Below are 22,281 nucleotides of genomic sequence, written 5' to 3'. Positions count from 1 at the left end.
CTGACAGATGGCCTGTCGGTTCTGGGAGCTCACTTTTTCACATGGATCCATAGCTCCAAGTCAGGAGAAATTTGTCACGTTAATTCCAAAGGAAGCTCCTGTAAAACTCACTCACTAGTCCTAGTTCTACCTCCAGAAAAGCATAAGCAGGTATTTGTCGCCTCTTCGACTCCTCCCCTCCATTCGAAACATCTAAACATTTCTCCATCGGTTCCCCAGATGATATGGTTTCTAGACCCTCACCTCCCTCTTCTACGCACTTTGCTTTGCGAGCGTCTCCCTAAAATATGGCACCAAGACTGGAACGCACTCCTGCAGCTGCAGGTGGAGTAAGCAGAGCACAGTGGGTCTATCACTTCCAACATTTTCAGTCCACATTTCCCAAATTAGGTTCCAAGGGAGACGTTTTGCAGAGAAAGGGTTTTGAGTTCAAATACATTTGAAATATTCTGTATCTATGACCCTGGTCTCCATCACCATGTACCTTAGCACGTGATCCGTGTACAGGAGCCAACGTTGAAATTTTGTTTAATGCAGCATTTCCTAAGCACAACTGACCATAGAATCTAACCCATTTTACTTCATGGAGCACTTACTAAAACCTCTCGGTTTCTAACATTTCTTGGAACACAATTTCAAAAACACACACTAAATGCTTCCATTAAATACCGCCTGAATTTGGATTCGCTTATTTAGCAGCAACTTGAAACTATTAGCACATGTTAAGCTCAAGGTCAACTAAATTAACCAGATAGCTTTCAAATTAACTGCCACAAAGATGAGGTCTCTTCGGTTAGGAACTCGTGCAACTGATTTTTTAAATATTATAAAGTGGCAGATTTTAATTATCACCCTGACTACATTTCATCTTTTTGGTTTGGGCACAGCTTGTGGTGAACATTCTGAATTTTCATTCTGTTGGCTATAATATTAATTATTCCTCCCAGTTCTGTGCCCTCTGCAGATCTGATAAGCCTGCATGCCATGTCTTCTTCCAAGCCATTGATAAAAGCTGAGGAAGTGTAAGGGGACCAAGGGCAGAATACAGAGACTCTCAACTAAATACCTAAAACGTATAGGCTCTGACCCATAACATAGAATTATCTCTCTGGGTTCATATTTATATAACTCTCGGGATTGATGATGAAACTTGTGAATCATATTGCAACTTCCCAACCCACATTTCCTCATTTATTATGGAAGACTTTACCAACTATTTTGCCAAAAGCTATAGTAGCTCTATCAACCAGAAACCCTCTCATAGGAATAAATGAAAGCAATGTGTCCATCCATTCTTTCAAAAATCATTTTGCATACTTGTGATTAATGCCTTAAAAATTTTAATGTGCAGAAGCCATCTCTTTTACAATTTTTTTTGAGGTGTAGGGTGGGGCTGCATCTCATATTGTATAATTTCTAGAGTCTCCCTTTCTGGCTCTTTTATGATACCCGAGTTTGGCTTTGAGAAACCATCTGGAAATTATACAGTTTCTGAGTGTGTTTGGGTTTGAAATCTTGGCTTCATGTAAAGGAGAAGCAATCACATATTTCAGGTAGCAAATACCCTTTAATTGTTTGGTTTACTTTTTTTCAAAATCATGTTTTTCTCACTCAAAATATACACATAAAATACTTTTATATGGGCTTTAAGCTTTTCTGATGATTTATCCCAAGCTTCATACAAAGGCATCCACACCGCCCATCTGCAGTTCTCCTTCGTGATGTGCTCCTATCAGATTTCTGTGGGTTAATCAATTTAACTATGAGCTCATCAGAGAGCTCTCTGGTAAGCTAGTCGATACTTAATATTTATTTGCCGGGTTGAGAAAATGAATGCCATTCTTCCACATGGACTTTATATGCCAAGAAAGAAATATTCAGCTATTCTTCTCAAATTAGCAAACTAGCAGAAATCTTCATTTTCACTGCCGTCTGTCTTTACGCACTCAACTAAGCAAAAAAAAAGAACAATTTTCTAAGCTGCATGAATTCCTCTACCTCTTTGTCAGACCACACGACCCACCCTGGTATAAGACACAGCTCCTGGGGGGACCAGTGGGCATTCACATGTCCCACCAGGAGAAAGAGAAATAGACCCAGAGTTCAGAAAAGTTGTGACCCCTGAGTCCTACAGGATGACTCTGAAATACTCACCTGCCCAGGGCATGTGGTTCGGGATCTTCTGCAGTTGGACTGCACTTATTTCTGGATGCTGGAGCAGAAGCACAGCGGTAGAAGAGAATCATCACGGCTGAAGGCTCGTTAGATGCAGAGGGCCCACAGCTATAGGGCGTTGGGAAAGGCCTCTCCCACATCTGCTCAGGGTGGCACATATGCCATTTCTGGGCAGAATAAGTGACACCATTTTCCTGCACGTAAGGAACATGACTAGACGTATAATTAAATCTGGAATTTCATAAGAACTTCTACAACAGTTTAGCTGGGTGCCAATTTCAGAGCACCCCAGCAGGGCAGGACTCTTAAGAGGTAGACTAATAGCGGTGATTCTCAAACTGGGTTCTACAGAGATGCTTTGAAAGTTCAGCAATTGGGTCTCAGTTTTATTATTAATAAACTATCCTTAGCCAAGAGTCCAGATTTCCATTTTAGAGTTCAGAAAAGCAACCCTTTACATGAACATTTAACTTTAGAACATATTAATGCAATATAAGTACCATAAATTTGAGCTTATAAAATGGCTATAAGTTATCTGTTCATATTAATCTGTTTTATATATGTTAGGTTTCTCTGTGAGATTCCATTTGATAAAAAGGACTGCCGTAAAAGATGTTTGGAAACCCCTGGTATGGAGGAAAACTTTTATAAACAACACACATAAGATTCTGATGTATCCTCTCTGATGACATTAAACAAAATGCCAGTGGTGAAGATGAGAGAAGACGGGAGGGGAGGCAACTTGTGAATTAAATCAGGAGTGTTACTAACACAGGCAGTTCATGTTCTTCCAGCTGTAATGACATCACTCAGATGTCAGGCCCAGATTTCTTGCCCTGTTTCTAAATGTATTTCGCATCCTTCAGGTTAGGGACGGGGTGGCCTCTTGGGTCAGCCCAAGGAAAGAACTGGAAGGGACCAGGAGGGTAGCCTTCCTCCTCCCCAATGCCTCTTACCGGTTCCACCCTCACCAACCCGCCCACGGGGTCATCTCCCTGGACGTCCCTCCCCCAGACCCCCGAGGGCTCATCACTGCCAGGCTCCACCCACACCTAACACTGAGTCTCACCTCCGCCATATTCCATTGTCACAGGGATTAAAAATTAAAGTTGTTTTTCCTACAAAAAATCAATGTAGCTTCCAAGAACGGATATGCATTTTACAGGAGCCTTCTGGAAACAAGAGCTCTACTCATTTGTCTAAAACCTTGAGGGCTTTCATAGAAAGTGGCAGTTTGGGGACTAGAAAGCCTTAAATCACAATTTACACACAGGGTCAGGCAGATGCAAACCCACCCGCCATGGGATTATAGGCTCCACAGCGTGCCCTGCTCCTTGCTACCTCCCTTGGTTCAACTTACCTTTTCAAAGAGTTGGGTGAAGGATTCATCCTGCCCTCCATTTGGTCTACAGTTTCCTATAGGAACAGACACACAGAAGGACTTGGTCATTCCCCTGGATGAACGGACTCTCGTGCACACTCTAATGTGCTCACGGCTCCCAGGCCTCTGAAATCTGTGAGTCTGACCTCGAGTGCTGGTTTAAATGTTTTACCATAGCACTCACCCACATCCCTGTTTCTCCAGTCGTCACTGGCTTTGGGGAAGTAGCAAACCGTGAAAGGGGCGGAAGAAACACCGGGTAGAGAGAAACAGAAGGACATGGAGGTGTGACTCATGCATCTGGGGCTCCGGGCCTTCAATGCCAAGGACCTGACCAGAGGGCAGTTATTTTGGTGCAAAAACAGCAGAACCTGCATACTTCTAGGGCACGATAGATAACATACTATGTGTGCCATAGAGTAGGGCCTGCAGGATCTGCAGACCTCTTCCCCTGACCCCTGAATGTGAGGGGAGAAGCCCCCCTTCCCAGCTCTGTAAACGGTCCCCATCATGTGGAATTCCACCTGACAACTCACCTTAGGGAAGATGACACTTGAATTGCGGCCAATTTCACTGAGGGGGGAGAAAAGACCGAATTACTTCTTGGGGATCATTTTGGGAACGTTTTGACCAATATTCTCCCACCCCTGGGAACTCACCTTCCCAGTTCCTTAGCTGACGCCCCACTTGCCCTTGAAGTGTGCAGTCTGGCACAGGGCTCAGCACATGGCTGTACCTCCCCACGTGCCCTGTGTTCTCACCCCACGGCCTTTGCTCAAGCAGAACCCTCCTCCCCGTGTGCCCTTTCCTTCCCTCACCCTCATCTAACTACTCCCACTCATACGTTCAGACTCAGTGGTCTCACAAGGCAGTGAGGCCTGGGACCAGGATAAACTATCTATGCCCGAAATATGATGGAAAAAGAACTGGGTTCTAAGCACTGAAGGGCTGTCATGTCAGAACAATCATAGGCAAAATACGGGCTTACCTCATTTCACTGTGTCCGCGTTAGTGCATTTTTTTACAGATTGAAGGTTTCTGGCAACCCTGCATAGAGCAAGTCTATGGGCACCATTTTTCCAACAGCATTGGCTCACTGCCTGTCTCTCTGTCACATTTTGGTAATTCTCGCAATATTTCAAGCTTTTTCATGATTATATTTGTTACTGTGATCTTTGATCAGTGATGTTACTATTGCAAAAAGATTCTAACTCGCTGAAGGCTCAGACAATGGTGAGCATTTTTTAGCAGTCAAGTTTGTTTTTTTTTTTTTTTTGGGCCGCACAACTCGGCATGCAGGATCTTAGTTCCCCGACCAGGGATCCAACCTGTGCCCCCTGCAGTGGAAGCGCAGAGTCCTAACCACTGGACAGCCAGGGAATCCCCGAGTATTTTTTAATTAAGGGATGCACATTGTTTTTTTAAGACATAATGCTGTTGCACACTTCATAGACTACAGTACAGTGTGAACATAATTTTTATATGCCCTGGAAAACCAAAAACATCCTGCGACTCTCTTTAACACAGTATTTGCTTTATTGCAGTGGTCTGGAACTAAACCTGCCGTATCTCCGAGGTAGGCCTGTAATAAGTTTGGCTGGGATGAGTGTATATTGATTCGTCTGAGCCTGATGGTTGATGGCAGCCCCCCTCAACTGAACAAACCCTGTGCATCTCTTAGGAATCACCACGTCCTTGAGGCCACCCCTGCTTCCCCCAGGACCATGGAAGGGTGGCTCAGATGCTTCTCCTTGGTGCTCTCCAAACACCCTGGACAGATAAACGCTTACCCCAGACACAGCATAACATAAATAACTGTTCATACGTCCATGTCCTTTCTAGCCTTTGAGCCCCTGGAGGGCAGGGGCCAGACCTGTTCTAGCCTTTTCTCTCTACATCCAGCAGAGTGTTCATTTGTTAGGAGAGCAGGGAGGAAGAAGTGAGGGATGTCTCCGCGCAGACCGCTGCCCTGCTCTCCTGCTCACCCTGTCCCCTGTGTTGGTCACAGAGAACCCCGTCCTCTGCCATTTTCGCCTCACCCTGCCCCCCTCCCCTGGCCCAAGTGGACCCCAACCTCCGGGAGAGGCCTGGACCTTACTAAAAGACGCGCTTCCTGGAGAAGACTCTGAGGATGAACTCAGACTCCTGGTGGGACTCAGATGTGCAGGGCACAATGACGTATGTCCCAGGCTCCAGCCACAGCTCCCGACTCACTTCCTTCTCTCTGAGAAACGTCGCAGGCCAATTCAGGGGAGCATTTTTCCAGAAGAACCTGGGAGGCAGTCTCCTCTGGTCATCATAGCTCTGTGGGTAGAGGACAGGCACCTTTGCTGGAACCCTACATGAGGTTGAATAAATATGTCGACTGATTTGACTTTGTGTTAAAAACAATATCATACACAAGATGAGGTGAGGAATGTCACTGTGTCTGCACTTTCCACTTTACAGTTGAGGGTCTGAAGTTCAGACAAGTTAGGTCATCTGCACAAAGTCACCTAGCAGGTAAGAGTCTCAGCCAGGATTGGAATTCAGGACAGCTGAGCTCCAATGTCCACATTCTTGATACTTCTTGAAGCTGCCTCCATGTATGTGCTACCATTTCAAGGTTGATTATGACATGATTATGCTCATAGGTACAGACGGACCACCAGCCATCTCCCTCCATACAGATCAACTGGATACTCCATGTCATCTCAGTGAAAGCAGCCTCATAAAGCAGAAAGAGTACTGGCCAAAGCTCAGAAGACCCAGATCAGAGGTCTGGTTTGTGTTTTGTTTTATCTCTTATTTTTATTCTCTCTTTCTCTCTCCCTCTCTCTTTTATATCCCCCTTTGGCCCTATTTTTCTCTCTTGCTTCCTCTTCCCTCGGCTCTCATGCAGGGCTATGGAGGGAGGGGAGATCCATAAGGGGGTATGCACACAGTTGCTGCTGAAGACACTATCCACCGCATAAAGACATTTCCCAGATTCCACTTAGGGCTGGGGAAACAAAATGTACCTCTTGGCGATACATGCTTTCTTTATTGAGACAATGAGAACTAGAAAATCAGCCCTTTGCTGTCTTTGCCCTGGCTGCCAGGAATCTCAGAACTAAATTTTATAATCAGCTGCAGTAGCTGTTCTAGGTTTAGTGCTCCTGGTAGAATTAACTGCTTTCCTATCCCTCATCTATTTATAACTTTTTTCTCGCCTTTTGAATTCTGTAACTGGTTCATAGTTTTGTTCTGTTTATACTTTTTATTGTAGGTTGACCCAATTCTATTTAGGAATAGGCTTGATATAAATAGCTTTTTTTATATGAAATAGTAGAATTTAATAGAAATTCATGGCATTTTAGATTTGTCTAGATTTACCAATGTCTATATTGCGATCTGGCATCATTTATACTATTTCCTAGACATTTTTTTTGAATTTTATTTTATTTTTTTATATAGCAGGTTCTTATTAGTTATCTACTTTATACATGTTAGTGTATATATGTGTCAATCCCAATCTCCCAATCCATCCCACCACCACTCCTCGACTAAATAACTTTTTCTTTTAAAATTAATAGGCAACTTTGGGAGTGCTCAGTTTTCCCTCAGGAGGAAAACAAAATACCCAAAGCGACCCAAGACACCCAATGCAAAATGGTTTCTTTGCAAAACCCTTTTACTCGATTCAGTCCAATCTGAGAAAATTAAGTTTTTCACTCCTGTTTTCTTTGGGAAACAAAGAATATCTGCCACCCTTCAGAGGCTGGGATAGGTCAGGCCTTCTTAACTGATCCCTCTAGTCTGCCACTGCAGCTGAAACACAGAGCTGTTGCTGTCCTCTGCCTGTGTTTCTGATTTGTTTTCCCAGCCTTTGTCCCTTGTCCCCGAGTAGGTGGGCTGCATGGGCTCCTGATGTCCCATCTGTTATAGATCTATCTTATTATGGGCTTCATAACTCAGGCAAGATCGTGATTTTCCATTCTTCCTATGTTGTGACAGTCTTCAATATTAGCCCTAAGTATTTATGTAGGGATTTAATCGATCCTAAAATTTATTGGCTCTGCGTCAGGCTCAGACCTGTCTATGGAGGTATAAGGACTTTGGGGGGCCCTTGGATAAAAAAGAACAGCAGATGCTCTTTACTCGCACACACAGAGGCAGTTGGCATTATTGCCAGACCTTCCCGTGGCTCCTTACATAAGGCTGCTGCAGTCTCAGTGAGCCCGGGACATCACTCCCTACCAGGGCCAGCCTGGCAAGTGTGCAACTCACCTTGCTCACCTGAAAAACAAACAAGAGAGGCCTCGTTAGGCAGTGAGTCCAGCTCTTTCACAAGCATGAATTCTAACGGGGGCTGGTATGCAAGAAGACTCTACCCAGAGGCCACTTCCCCTCCCATAGGACTTGCTGTTCCAGTCAGTGACATTTTAATCCATCATCAGAAATCCTGGAAAAAGGTGAGGCAAGGTAAGCTTGGCTTTTGGGGAGGGGCAAAGGGAACTAGAATTAACTGTACCAGCTGTGTGCCAGGCACAATGATAAGCACTGCTACACGATCTTCTTTTACTCCACCTTTTGCATAAATATCATTGTCCCCATTTTACAGATGTAGAAACTGATGTTCAAATGCAAGAAGGTGGCTTGTTCTAGGTCACATATTCCCAAGGATTTGCACCCATGGTAGACAGAGAAGGATGTAGGTAGACAGAGATGGATGGTAAAGAGGACAGGAAACAGGAAGAAAGGATAAGACTCCACGAGAGGCCCACCTACCCTGAAGAGGTAGAAGCCAATGGTGAGGTGAGGCTTCTTGTTGCGGTGCCTGTGCCTGGGCTTCCGGAGCAGGGACACCAGCACACTACAAGGCATCTGGAACCTCCTGCCCTCCTGGGGCCTCCAGACCGACAGCAGGAACTTCGGGTTCTTCCAAAATGTGTCTGGGGCAGAACATAGCCAAGGTGAGACAGGCTCCCCTAGCATCCTGCTTGCCAAACCACAGAGAGGAGCACAGACCCAGGGTGCTGTCCCGGGATTCCCACCCAAGGTCCACCCGGACAGAGCTGCACATAAGCTAAGGCTTGGTCCCCATTAAAATGCTGCTCCCCTGGGACCACAGGCACGTCCTCTTCAGTTAGTTAACAGTCACTGACCCAGGCAGTGAACATCTCCAGGACACAAAGTCTGTGCCAGGCAGTGTGCTGGGCAAAAGCTACAGTGGAGAGTAACTCTCAGGTCTGTGTGTCCATAGAAGAACCCGAGGTGGAAGAGGTGGGAGGGAAGGGGACAGAGCTGTGGGGACCAAGCCTTAGCTTATGTGCAGATTCAGCCTTTGGGGGGACACTGTGGGGGAGATGAAGGCAGAGCCAGGGCCACCCGGGCCCCGCTGAGATCTTACCCCCTTCAAATCTTTCCTACCCAAGAGATGGCCCATTGTGGAGAAAGGGACACAGTCCCCAAACCTCTCCACTTGGAGAATGTATACACTTTCATCTCCTATACCTGATGACCTGGGAATCCTTGACTTTGTTTCTCTACCAAACTCTAGGTAAGGTGGGCCTGATACATACGATATAAATACTATTTCAATCCTGCCTGTTATGGGGTGGTTACTTCAGCATATCAGTGACCTTATCCTAAAACCACAGAAAGATGTGACCCAACCTTCTACTATGCCTGTGCGCCTGTGGCCGCCTGGTGCCCATTAGGAAAGGGAACCCTCTGGAAAGATACACCCCCAAGAGGTAGGCAGCCTGACTGAGAATTCTACGCCCTGGTGCAAATTAGGACAAAGGTGCCCCATCTTCCTGGTTCACATAGCCCGGGGCCAGCGCACACAGCTTGGCCAGCAAAGCCCCCTCACCTTCAGCCAGGGGCCCTGGGCAGCGGCTCTGTCTGCAGCCCCACCTTTGCCTGGAGAAGCTGCCCCTTTAGACCCAAGAGCCCCTGTCTCCTGTGCACAGGCTCACCTCGGGGTGACTTTGTCGGGCCACCAGCCGTGGTCCCTTTCTCCCATCTCCCCTCCAGCATGGTGTACGACCACTTCTGGACCACCTCCTGATTCAGCAGGCCTGGGCTCAGTTTACAGATGACCAGAAGCATGAAATGTGCTTTAAAGTCCTGCAGTGTCATCCTGTGTAGAGGACGAAGGAGATGACATCCAGTCATGAGGACCAGAAGGGAGGCTGCAACTAAGTAATGGGCATCCCAGCCATCTGCTGGACCCAGGGCTCCAGCCTCCACACCCCCATGCAGAGCTGAGCTGGCTTTGGACCCATGAGACTGGGGCTGGATGCACCAGTGTGAGGGTCCATCTCGGGCAGGTGGTGCTACCAAGAAACCCCACCCTGTGGCTGGAAGCAGCCTCCAACAATGGCTACCTGAGGGCGATGTTCTTGGGCCACTGATGGTGGTGATAAAGTGGAATTGGGGCATTCATAGCTAGTCAATTGATTTACACATGTTCAATAAGAATTGCACAAATCAGTTCCTCATCATCAATTGATAAAAATCTTCGCCCCAGTTGGCTAATGTTGTGCCCCAAGGCGTGTTGTCTGAACCAGCTCAGTTTACTATCTGTAAACAGAAATAATAGTATTTGCAGAACTCTTGAGTTCAATGACCACTTACTTCAAGAGCGAAAGGGACACAGCAGTCTGAAAAGGATGGGTACAGGGAGAGAAGAGACAGCGTGGGAGTTAATAGTAAGGGTGAAAAGTGGAAGGAACGGGGAACAGGTGGGTCTCATGTCAGACACCCAGAAGCAGCGTCAGCTCAGGGTGTCTGGTAGCCTTTCATAAAAAGGGGTGAGAGGCTTCGGGGCGGGTGGGGGTAGTATTGCTTTGCTCTGGAGAGCACAGGTGCGGTGGTTTATAGTCGGCAAGAAACAGAAGTCGGAGAGGAGGCAGTGGCCACACCCACCCTCTGCTTTGAGCACCCGCTGAGTTCCACGCCAGGGGTCTCTGCTCTCATCACAGAGACTGTGACTGTTTGATTGCCCTGCTAGGCCATGAGCCCCTAAAGGGTCTTCTTGATCTCTGTATAAGAGATCTTGTCTCTTGATCTCTCTTGATCTCATGTATGCCTGGCATACATGAGGCACCCTATAAACGTTTGCTGGATGGATGTCCTAATGTAAGCCAGGGCATGTGCCCCAAGTCTCTGAGTCAAATACCAGAATTCTCCATCATCATCTTTCATCAGCAGCAGAATCTTCTCCTTGAGGCTCAGTAGCTCCCACATACTTGAGCTGAAAACAGAAAAGAGATGTTTTCATGGGGAAGGAAAGGATTGAGAGGGACATGCAGGAAATTCTTCAGTAAATGCTCTATAGTGTTGCTATTTATTCTCATCTTCATACTGCTTGCAGACAATTACATCTCACATCCTCTATTATGAAAGCAACGTGTGACATTAATTCATCACTTACTCTGAGCCAAGTTCTGGGCTAGGCTCTTGACATATTTTATTTCATTTAAGGCTAACAGCAACTTTACAAAGTAGGGATTTTTATTGCCATTTTAGAGATTAGGAAACTGAGGTTAAAAGAGATTAGGTCACTTGCTTGAAGTCACAAAGTTATTAAATGTCAGAACTAGCATTGGAACCTATGTTACTATTGGGTTTTTTTCCACAGCCCATCATCTTGGACTTCTGTTTCTGGCTACAAGGGAGTAGGGCTTTCATGTACCACTTCCCCACTATAAACAACTAAAAATGGGACAAAATACAAGAAACAACTGTTCTTGGACATTAGACAGCAGGCAGCAGAGAATTGTGACCCCAAGAGGAGGGAGACAAATAAAGTGAGCCCTAACGTTGCCTAGACTCCTGCCTGAAACTAATTCCCTGGACAGTGACGCAGGGAAGTGGACCCACAAAGAGCCCAGCAGTCTTGCTGAGTGGAAGAGACAGAGTCTGAAGTTCAGGGAGACAAGACAGCTAGAATTTGCTGGGGAAAGTGCCCAAGAGGAGGGGACCTCCAGAGAACTTCACAGGTGTTCCCTTGAGTCTTTGGCTAAAATAAAATCTGTCCATACATAAAATGAAATCCCACAAGACTGGACTATACACAGAACAATTTCCAGAGCTGACACCAGGCTGGAAATCATTTGAATTCCCACCAGCCAGAGTCAAAAGACCTTACAGTATACATGGGGTCTTTAGTAGAGAACCCAAAGGGTCTACACCTTAGTAGTGGGGTCAAGTTAGGCCCCAACTAAAAGTTTTCCTGGAACTGTCCTAAAAGAAAACTTCAAAGTATCAAAATAATCCCTAAGCAACTAAATCTACAATGTCCAGTATCGAATAAAAAAATCACTATGTATATGGGCTTCCCTGGTGGCACAGTGGTTGAGAGTCTGCCTGCCAATGCAGGGGACACGGGTTCGTGACCCGGTCCGGGAAGATCCCACATGCAGCGGAGCAGCTGGGCCCGTGAGCCATGGCCGCTGGGCCTGCGCGTCTGGAGCCTGTGCTCCGCAACGGGAGAGGGCACAACAGTGAGAGGCCCAAGTACCACAAAAAAAAAAAAAAAAAAAAAATCACCATGTATATGAAGAAGCAGAAAATGTGATCCACTATCAAATCAATATCAAAAAAACAAACAACCCAATCCAAAAATGGGCAGAAGACCTAAACAGACATTTCTCCAAAGAAGATAAACAGATTGCCAACAAACACATGAAAGGATGTTCAGCATCACTAATCATTAGAGAAATGCAAATCAAAACTACAATGAGGTATCACCTCACACCAGTCAGAATGGCCATCATCAAAAAATCTACAAATAAGAAATGCTGGAGAGGGTGTGGAGGAAAGCGAACCCTCCTGCACTGTTGTGGGAATGTAAATTGATACAGCCACTATGGAGAACAGTATGGAGGTTCCTTAAAAACGTAAAAATAGAACTACCATATGACCCAGCAATCCCACTACTGGGCATATACCCTGAGAAAACCGTAATTCAATAAGAGTCATGTACCACCATGTTCATTGCAGCACTATTTACAATAGCCAGGACATGGAAGCAATCTGTCCATCGACAGATGAGTGGATAAAGAAGATGTGGCCCATATATACAATGGAATATTACTCAGCCATAAAAAGAAACGAAATTGAGCTATTTGTAATGAGGTGGATAGACCTAGAGTCTGTCATACAGAGTGAAGTAAGTCAGAAAGAGAAAAACTACCACATATATATGGAATCTAAAAAAAAAAATGGTTCTGAAGAACTTAGGGGCAGGACAGGACTAAAGACACAGATGTAGAGAATGGACTTGAGGTTACGGGGAGGGGGAAGGGTAAGCTGGGACGAAGTGAGAGAGTGGCATGGACATATATACACTACCAAACGTAAAATAAATAGCTAGTGGAAAGCAGCTGCATAGCACAGGGAGATCAGCTCGGTGCTCTGTGACCACCTAGAGGGGTGGGATAGCGAGGGTGGGAGGGAGACACAAGAGGGAGGAGATATGGGGATATGTGTATATGTATAGCTGATTCACTTTGCTATAAAGCAGAAACTAACACACCATTGTAAAGCAATTATACTCCAATAAAGATGTTTAAAAAGAAAAAGAAAGAAAATGTGATCCATGACCACACGTAAAAACAGACCTAGAAATAAGAGAGATATGATGGAATTAGCAGATAAGGACATTAAAACACCCATTATAAATGCGCTTCATGTTCTCAAGGATGTAAAGGGAACTATGGACATGATGAAGAGAAAAGTGAAAGATATTCTCAAATGGTATCTCTAGTATTAAAAAATATAATATCTAAAATGAAAACTACTCTGGATGAGACTAACAGCAGCTTAGACACTATGGAATAAAGCCCATCATTTTATTTAATCCTCATCACACATCTGGCTCAAAGAAATTTAAAAGTTTGCCTAAGATCACACAGCTACCAAAATTAATTTCACCCTTCATTTTTCTCAAAGACAAGCACTTGTTTTCCTAAACAAACCACTACCAACAACGTTATGATGCTATATTTCTACAACACTTTAAAATTTATATAAATCGGGCTTCCCTGGTGGCGCAGTGGTTAAGAATCCGCCTGCCAATGCAGGGGACGCGGGTTTGAGCCCTGGTCCGGGAAGATCCCACATGCCCAATTAAGCCGGTGCGCCACTGAGTCTGCACTCTAGAGCCCACATGCCACAACTACAGAAGCCTGCGCGCCTAGAGCCTGTGCTTCGCAACAAGAGAATCCACCGCAACGAGAAGCCCAAGCACTGCAACGGAGAGTAGCCTCCACTCGCTGCAACTAGAGAAAGCCCAAGCGCAGCAACGAAGACCCAACGTAGCCCAAAAAAAAAAAATTTATATAAATCTTTGGATGCCATTTTTCCACATAGACCCAGTCCCTCCGACAATTCTCTTTATTAATGTATAATAAATAGAGTGTAGTACATTCTATCAGGAGTAAGATTCCACTTATTTTTCTGAGCCTTCATTTTTTCATCTGTAAAAATGATTAAGTGATAATGCATATGTGAAAATGTCAAAAGCACGCATTTGAATTTGTGTGCCAAAGGCAGCCTCCTTTGCAGCCTTTACCTACCCCGTCCTCACCCCTCCCAGCCAGTCTCAGAAGTTCACCTGTCACTCCAGTCTCCTTTCCATTCCACTCTTCCCCAGGGGTTCCGCAGCTTGACTAGGTACGCAGGTCCATGTTTGGAGGTCGCCTGTATAAAATGAGAACCAGTCCAGGTGGCTGGGCTGAGTGCCAATAGCAAATGTTGCAGATATCTGGGTGAGATTCATGCCTGCAGATGAGACCTTGAAATGAACGATCAAAGGCCCTGGGAGTTGGTAAGAGGAGAAAATGGCTCTGTTGCTCACTAGCTGTGAGACCTAAGGGAAGTTACTTAACCTCTCTGTGTCCTTTTCCTGATCTGTAAAATGAAGCCAATAGTCACATCTACTGCGATGAGTTGAATGGGTACCCTCCTCCAAAGATACGTTTACCTAGAATCTGTCAATGTGATCCTATTTGTAAAAAGGGTCTTTGCAGGTGTAATGAAGTTAAGCATCTTGGGATAAAATCACTCTGGATTAGGGTGGGTCCTAAATCCAATGACAAGTGTCCTTACAAAAGAAGAGAAGGGGAAAGACACAGAGGAGAAGGGTGTGTGAAGATGTAGGCAAAGACCGGAGCTATGCATTCCAAGCTGAGGAATGCTGGGAGCCACCCTAAGCCGAAACAGGCAGGAAGGATCCTCCCCTACAGCCATTGGAGTGAGTACGGTATTAAGGACACATTGATTTCAGACTTCTGCCTTTAAGAAACACTATGAAAAATAAATTTCTCTTGTGGCAATTTGTTATGGCAGCCCTAGGACACCAATACACCTACTCATAGGACTGCTGTGAGGATTGAGCTAACATTGGTAAAGCAGTTAGGACAGTATTTATCACATATTAAGTGCTAAATTTTGTTAAATACATTTGTTAAATAAATATAAAATCATAAACATAAATATTTCTAAATATAAATTTTATCTCAATATGAAAATAAAAGTTCTTGACACACACAAACATGACTGATGGAGATCTAAGAGAAAGAAGAAATCAGGTGCGAATGGAGTTGAAAAAGTCTGAAACAGAGTTAAAGGGAATTGGAGGACTTTGGGGAAGTCACACTTACACTTACAGCCAAATAAACCTGGGGTTTGAACCCAACTCTAACCATTTACTGACTCCGTTTTATCATTTCAGTTTTATCATCTACAAAATAGGGATAATATATACTTTGTAAGATTAGTGGGAAAATTCAACTATTCATTTCGTAATGAATACAAAACATTTAGTCCAGTGGCTGGTCCATAATAAGCACTCAGTAAATTGTGTTAAAATAGTAATTAAAATTATTCCGTAATGATTGAATTTAGTGCTTACCAAGAGGTCTTTGGGAAACTCTCACCCCGGGACTGAATGTGAGCTGCCTGTCTACAGGATACCCAAGGGAAGCTCAGACTGGAGATATGAATGTTTAGGATTATTGGCATACAGATGGTAACAGAAATCTTGCAAGTGGGTAATAGCACAGTAGTAGATTGGTTGTTTTTGCCCTCGCAGGGAACAGTCCTCCAATTATAATTTTTAAAATTTCAGCTCCTTAAGTTAACCATAATACAACACAGTGACTGGCTCCCCGACTCTTAACCATACCATGTCAGACCACATCTGGGTTTATCAATCAGTTCACCTACACTTCATAAAAACTGTGGCACGTGCCCTGCTCTGCCTCGTTCTAGGTACTAAGCTTCTGTTCCGCTCTCTGGGAGAAGCATGACACTTCGAACTGTCACGCAAACAAAGTAAGTCATGTGTGTGAGAGCAGCTAGCATAGTGCCAGCCATGTAACAGGCTGCCAGGCAGCAGTGATTATCCTCATCTCCTACGCTTGTGTGTATGCGGCTCAAACCTTATAATTATTTTTGGCACCTACATCTTAGTGTTGACTCACATTGAGTTTGCTGTCAATTCAATCTCATGTCTCACATGTCAAAACATATGAGTTCTGTCCCATCCTGCAAAAGGAAACCCTTTGAGAAGATCCTGGACTGAGCTTCAGTATCCTTGTGGCTATCAGTAGATATCATTTTCCAAACCTACTGTTCCTCCTGTGGTCTCAGTTTCTATTCACAGCATCACCATCTACCCAGGCTTCTCAGAAACACTCAGAGCACGTAACACAAATATGTAATTGTGTATGTAGGATTCTATATACACACAAATACATGTATCTGTCAAATCTAAGAGGATGCTATATGCCAGATGCTAAGAATACTTTTTTATCTGACCCACCCCCCCAAAAAAGAAAGCATTGAAAAAGATCACAACTCCCAAGCCAAGGAGGTGAAAGAAAGAAGAATCCAGATAGGTATCAGAATAGCACTGACATGGTGAACAAAAAAAGAAGGCTCCTTTTTAAAATTTCAACATTGTTTTGAAAATTCTGGCAAAATATGAAATACAATTATAAACCTAAATAGTATTAATAAAGAAGAAAAACACTAGTTGATCCTCATTTAACTGGAAAACTAAGAATGAACTAAAAAGTACTGTATGAATGAGTATTAAGTAAAAAAACTATACATTAGATAAATACTTTTTAAAGTAATGGCATTCCTATATATAGCAATAAGCCGTTAGAAATTATCATAATAGAAATATCTTTCATAGTAACAATAAAAATATAAAATAACTGAGAATAATCTTAAAGGAAATTTTTTTACCTATTTGTAAACTACAGAAAGTTTACACGGATGTAAAAGAATAAGTGGAAAGCTGTATCATTTCCTTGGATTGAAAATTTAAATATTAAGAAGATGTTAACTCTCCAAAACTTAATTTATAATTTTATTGAGATTCTGATAAAAAAATATCCCAATGATCTTGTTTTGTGGGGGAGGGGAGAGGTGAGGAGAAGGTAATTGACAAAACATCTTCAAAATTGATCTGGATGAGTAAACACAGAGACATAAGATTAATGTCCTTATTGTAAAAACAAGGAAACGTTTTCAAAACAATGAGAAAAACACAAAATGTTTTTAGAAAAATGAAGGATAAACAAAAATAGACAGTCACAGAAGAAATATAAATGGCTAATAAACAAATGAAAAATTTCAAACTTTTTTGTAATAATATATACACTCATTTTAAAAAATGAGATATTTTCCAGTTCCCAAATTGGTGAATTTATTTAAATAATAACATACAGTGTTGGGGGAAAAAAAAAAACCCTAGGAACTCTAACATCCCTGCAATAGGGATATAAACTGTTGTACCTCTTTTGAAAAGCAATTTGGTGGTAAGTATCAAAAGAATTAATACTGTTGCCAATGGTTCCATTTATAAAATACATATTAAGTAAATAAAACCATGGATGAAGAATTATGTACAAAGGTGTTCATCTTTCAGTGAAACAGAATAGATAACTCTGAAATAAAGCTTTTATTATTGTTGGCAATAATTCTGCCAATGACTTACATGTTCGTTATTTAGTACGGCTAATTAAATTAAGGAATTTCCATAGAGTTGGATATTAGCATTCATTCCAATTAATTATTTGAATAGTTTTCCAGGATATGTGAAATACACATGGTATAATGTTGACTGGGGAAAAGGCAGAGGATAAATAAATACATATTGACAGAAATAAGACGGAAACTAAATTACCCGCAAATTTCATAATTACTTTTCAATTAGAAGGAACAGAAGATTTTGAGAAAGAGAGAGAGAGAGAGAGAGGAGGAGGGGGAAGACAACAAGGACAAGAAGAAAGTGAGACTAAGAGATTGTTAAAACATGTTAGTAAGGGAGAGTGAATATTCATACCAGATATTAAGATGTATCATAAGATTATAGTAATTTAAATGGCATGTTACTAAAAATAGACACAGCTCGCTGAAACAGGATAACTCTGAAATAGGGTTATCCTATTTCAGTAATTTATAATAATGTGTCTTTAAGAAGACTTGACAAATCAAAAGAGAATGGAAGACTATTCAACAGAGAACTGGTAAAGAATCTGGAAATAATTTTGAATACATCACCACTCCACAACTTTATACCAAAAAAAAAAAAAGCTAATGATGAATTTTAAAGTTACATATAAAAGTTTCAAACTAGAGAACAATTTCAAGAAAATAAAAACTCAAACTCTTGAGCAGGAGAACTCTTTCTAAGTTTAATGTAGTAATGGGAGAAATCATAAAGAATAAAACCAATAGCTTTGGGCTTCCCTGGTGGCGCAGTGGTTAAGAATCTGCCTGCCAATGCAGGGGACACGGGTTCGAGCCCTGGTCCGGGAAGATCCCACATGCCGCGGAGCAACTAAGCCCATGCACCACAACTCTGCGGAGCAACTAAGCCCGTGCACCACAACTATTGAGCCTGCACTCTAGAGCCTGCGAGCCACAGCTGCTGAGCCCACGTGCCTAGAGCCCGTGCTCCACAAGAGAAGCCACTGCAATGAGATGCCCACGCACCGCAACCAAGAGTAGCCTCCACTCACCATAACTAGAGTATGCCCGCGTGCAGCAACGAAGACCCAAAGCAACCAAAAGTAAAAATAAATAAAATTAAAAGAAAAAAACCAATAACTTTTCCTATAAAACAATTTTAAACTCAGTTAGCAAAAAAAAAATTTTATAATCAAAATTGAGAAGCAAAATACAAACTAAATAAAATAAAAATAAATACAGTTTTTAAATAGAGAAAATTTGAGACATAGCTGCTGAGTAGCAGACTTTTAAAGACAGGAGCAGGCTCTGCTTCTTCAACTTCCACTGTTGTCTGCTTTTGTATTTTTAAATGATGCCTGCTCCCATCTTCTGCCTTTATCAGTTTCCTTCTGTGGTACACATTTTGTGATGGTCACAGCCTTACTGTTTTACAGTCATTAGCCAACTGCAGGCAGTTCACATTTCCAGTCTCTCTGCCCATCAAGAGCCACTTCCCTAATGAGTCAAGTTTGGGGCCTGCTTCAGCACTGAGCTAGATTTCAAGAGAAATGACAGCTCAGCCTTCCTCATCAAGAAGCTTCGTCTACCTCCCCTAGTGGGGAGACAGGCAAGATTTACCATCTAGGAAAGATGCTCAAGACTTGTCCTTGTTCCAGGGTCCCTCTGGATTCCTGTGCTTTTGTCGTTTCACTGCTTTGTTACTTTTATTTTCCAAGGGGGGTTGTTTAGTGGGATGGTGCAATCAAGGTACTGCCTACAGGGACGATTGATATGTCTGGGCTTAGGACCAAGAACTTGCTTCTGGTTTTGCTTTCATCAGGAAGCTCGGAGCCACACAAGCTGCTCACTTCTAAGGAGCACTGGGTGAGCTCACCTCCCCCCGACACGATCGCTGCTGCACCAGCCACCTGCCCCTTCTCCTCCTATCTACTGCCTCAAGGGTTAAATTGTTTTTCAGAATTCAGGAGATTTTGGAAAGCTGCCTCACACCTTTTTTGGACTGATGGGAAAGGAGGTAGGATGATAGCTCCACAGAGGATGCCTGTGGGGGCAAAGCTTTCGACCTCTCTGTGTGAGTGTTCCTCTCATATCTTCACTTTCAGCACTGCTGTGAGGACCAGATGCTACAAGGGCAATGCCCACCCTCTAGGAACACAAGTGCTATGAAAGCAGAGACTGATAATGAAGGTGATGATGGAAGGTTTTCTAATTATAGCTCACATCTCCTAAGTTACAAATGTCTTGCCTTTGGGAGATGAGGTTCTCAGAGAGGAAACTGAGCTGTAGGGGCTCAAGAAGCAGACACTTTAATAAAACCAGACATCCACCACTGCCTCCCATAGTGTGGGCTTTCTTCCTTGTGATATTGGACTTTTCCGGTGAGCTCACCCCTGGTAACCTAGGGATGAGATTCTCTTTCTGCCCACAAGAGCTGCTGTGTATGACAGACGCATGTCCCAGTAATTAAGTATCAATAGGTGTGGCAGTAATGGTATGAACAGGGCAGGCTGTTCAGGGACAACTGGACCCAGCCTGTTACTTCATCTCCTTTTCTGTTTATAAATTTCCCGAGTACAATTTCCTAATCTCCTTATTTTTATTCCAGACTTGCCTTTCTTTGTATGCATTCAGTTTTCATCCATTCAGGGGGAAAGTACAGTAGTTCAAGTAGAAAGAACAGAAGTTCACTTTCCCCTTGAATGAATGAAAACTGAATGAACAGAAGTGAACTTACATGCCATATGTATGTGTGTATATGTATATATATATACACACACACATATATACATATATGTAATTATGTCTATAGATAGATAGACATCTGTATAGAGATTATAAAATGGTATGAGGTCCTTAACCTACACTGTGTCAATTTATCCCCACGAAAGCAGTGTCATTCTTAGACCGGGTTTCACATACGAGAATATTGCCATAAGAAGAGGTTAAATAGCTTAATCTAATTCTCAACAAGAGGAATTGGCTGAGCTGATGCATTTTCCCCTTCAGTGGAGCTCAACAAAATGAGTAAACTATGGTGTACTCATCTGGGAGGGGCCAGGCTGGGAGGGGCCCAAGCTCTAGGGTTGTGGACACCTGGGCCACCACTTGAACCGTCCTCCTGACTCCTCTAACCTCCCCAGGTTAGGGCCAGGGCTCAAGCTTTTTTCTATTCCAAGTTGCCACTGCAGTTTTCACCTTCTTCTCCCTCTACTTCTGGCCAGACTTTGGTGGTCTTAGTGAGAAAGGGAAGAAAAAGAAGGAAAAAGCCCAATTTCATAGCGTCACCCTCAAGGGCTTATAGCGAAGGCCACACATTCCACTACTAGCAGTTGTGCTTCTTGGAGCTGATGAGCCACCCTCAGTTAATATACAAATGAACTGAAAAAAGTTACTCACTGACCAATGATATGCTAGCTTATTAAATACGTCCAGAACACAGGGCAGTGCCCACATAGTGAATAACAATGACAGTGATTATTATACTAAGAGCTAACAGTGTATACTGAGCACTGTCAACTGACCAGGCAGTCACTGAGAAAGCAACATGCATTGTCTCCATTCATTCTCAAAAACTCTCACTCACAATGGAGCTGAGGCTGGGAGAGCGAAGTCACTTTCCTGAGGTCGCTAAGGATGTGCGGGCCCAGAGACTCTATCTACTGCAGGTTGTTTGCCTGGGAACCTCAGGGTAACAGACCATAGGAGCCACGTGGTGGGCTTAGGAGAAGCACCTGGTAGGAGAGAGGCCGCTAGGAGCCAGCGGGAACTGAAAGCGAATGCCGCTGACAGAAAGTTGAGTAGGAAAAAAATTAAGTTCCAGGGGACTACTTGTAGCGGGATATGCTTTTTACAAAGTTCCAGAGCATGAAACCTCAACAATATGCTATTATTAATGATAACATTAATTTAAAAACCAAGGGAATAAATTCCAGGTAGTGGCTAGCTCTGGGGCTGGCAGGGCACAGGATAAGGGATGGACACATAGATACATGCAAATTATTGCTAATTTTTCCAGTTCTCGGATTGGCTGATAGGTTCACCAGGGGTTCGTTGTATTATTTAAAAGTGAGTTCAATTAAAAAAGGAAAAAAATGTAACAAAAAAGCCAGGTATAAGGAGTTTGTCTTGAACCACGATTATGAAAAATAATCTAATTTTGTGCATCTAAGGACCAGATATTTTTTATAAAGGATAGGGGTAATAATAAATAAACAGCCAAGTACTCACATTCAGGGTTAAGAAATAAAGCACTGCGAATGTATAGTTGAAGCCACCTGTGTCCCCATCCCCAATTTCACTTCCGTCCTTAGTCCCCAGAGGACATTGTTTTCCAGATTGTTTTCTATTCCCTTACTTCTTAAAAACTTCCAAGCATCATGAACAACAGGGAGTGTTTCCTGCATAATTTAAAACTTTAGAGAAGTGGTATTTATTATGCTTTGCATCACAGCCTACCTTGGGCTTTATCTACCCAGCACTGTGTTTTGGCATCAGATCCAGTGTCCTCATTTTCACGTTGGTATAGTACTGTATTATTATATGACATTAATTTTGTTATATGAACATGGCACAATTTATCCACTTTCTTGGTGAAGAAAATTTCATTGTTTATAATATTTTGCTGTTACAAACAATGCTGCCCTCAACATACTTATCTCCCCATGCACCTGCACGTGGGCAAGAGTCTCTCTAGATAACAAGTAGGCATGGGATTGCAAGGTAGATGGAGGACACACACACCTTGAGCTTTGCCAGGTAATGCC

At 43.2% G+C, this 22,281-nt stretch overlaps 1 protein-coding gene across 1 annotated transcript in view; it reads right to left on the bottom strand.

The window, feature by feature from the left end:
- The window catches only part of CAPN14 (calpain 14), a 30,077-nt gene that overhangs the window by 3,815 nt on the left and 3,981 nt on the right, over positions 1-22,281 (bottom strand). The window contains 10 exon segments of the mRNA XM_065890832.1: positions 2,155-2,212; positions 3,536-3,567; positions 3,570-3,591; positions 4,093-4,129; positions 5,655-5,858; positions 6,092-6,098; positions 8,302-8,469; positions 9,499-9,662; positions 10,704-10,778; positions 14,145-14,230. Of these exon segments, the coding sequence (XP_065746904.1) occupies positions 2,155-2,212; positions 3,536-3,567; positions 3,570-3,591; positions 4,093-4,129; positions 5,655-5,858; positions 6,092-6,098; positions 8,302-8,469; positions 9,499-9,662; positions 10,704-10,778; positions 14,145-14,230 (853 nt within the window).

This window comes from Phocoena phocoena, chromosome 14, assembly GCF_963924675.1.
Source record: "Phocoena phocoena chromosome 14, mPhoPho1.1, whole genome shotgun sequence".
In the NCBI taxonomy this organism is placed as follows: Eukaryota; Metazoa; Chordata; class Mammalia; order Artiodactyla; family Phocoenidae; genus Phocoena; species Phocoena phocoena.
Note: the sequence above shows the minus strand (reverse complement) of the source record. Positions and strands in the feature narration are given on the sequence as shown.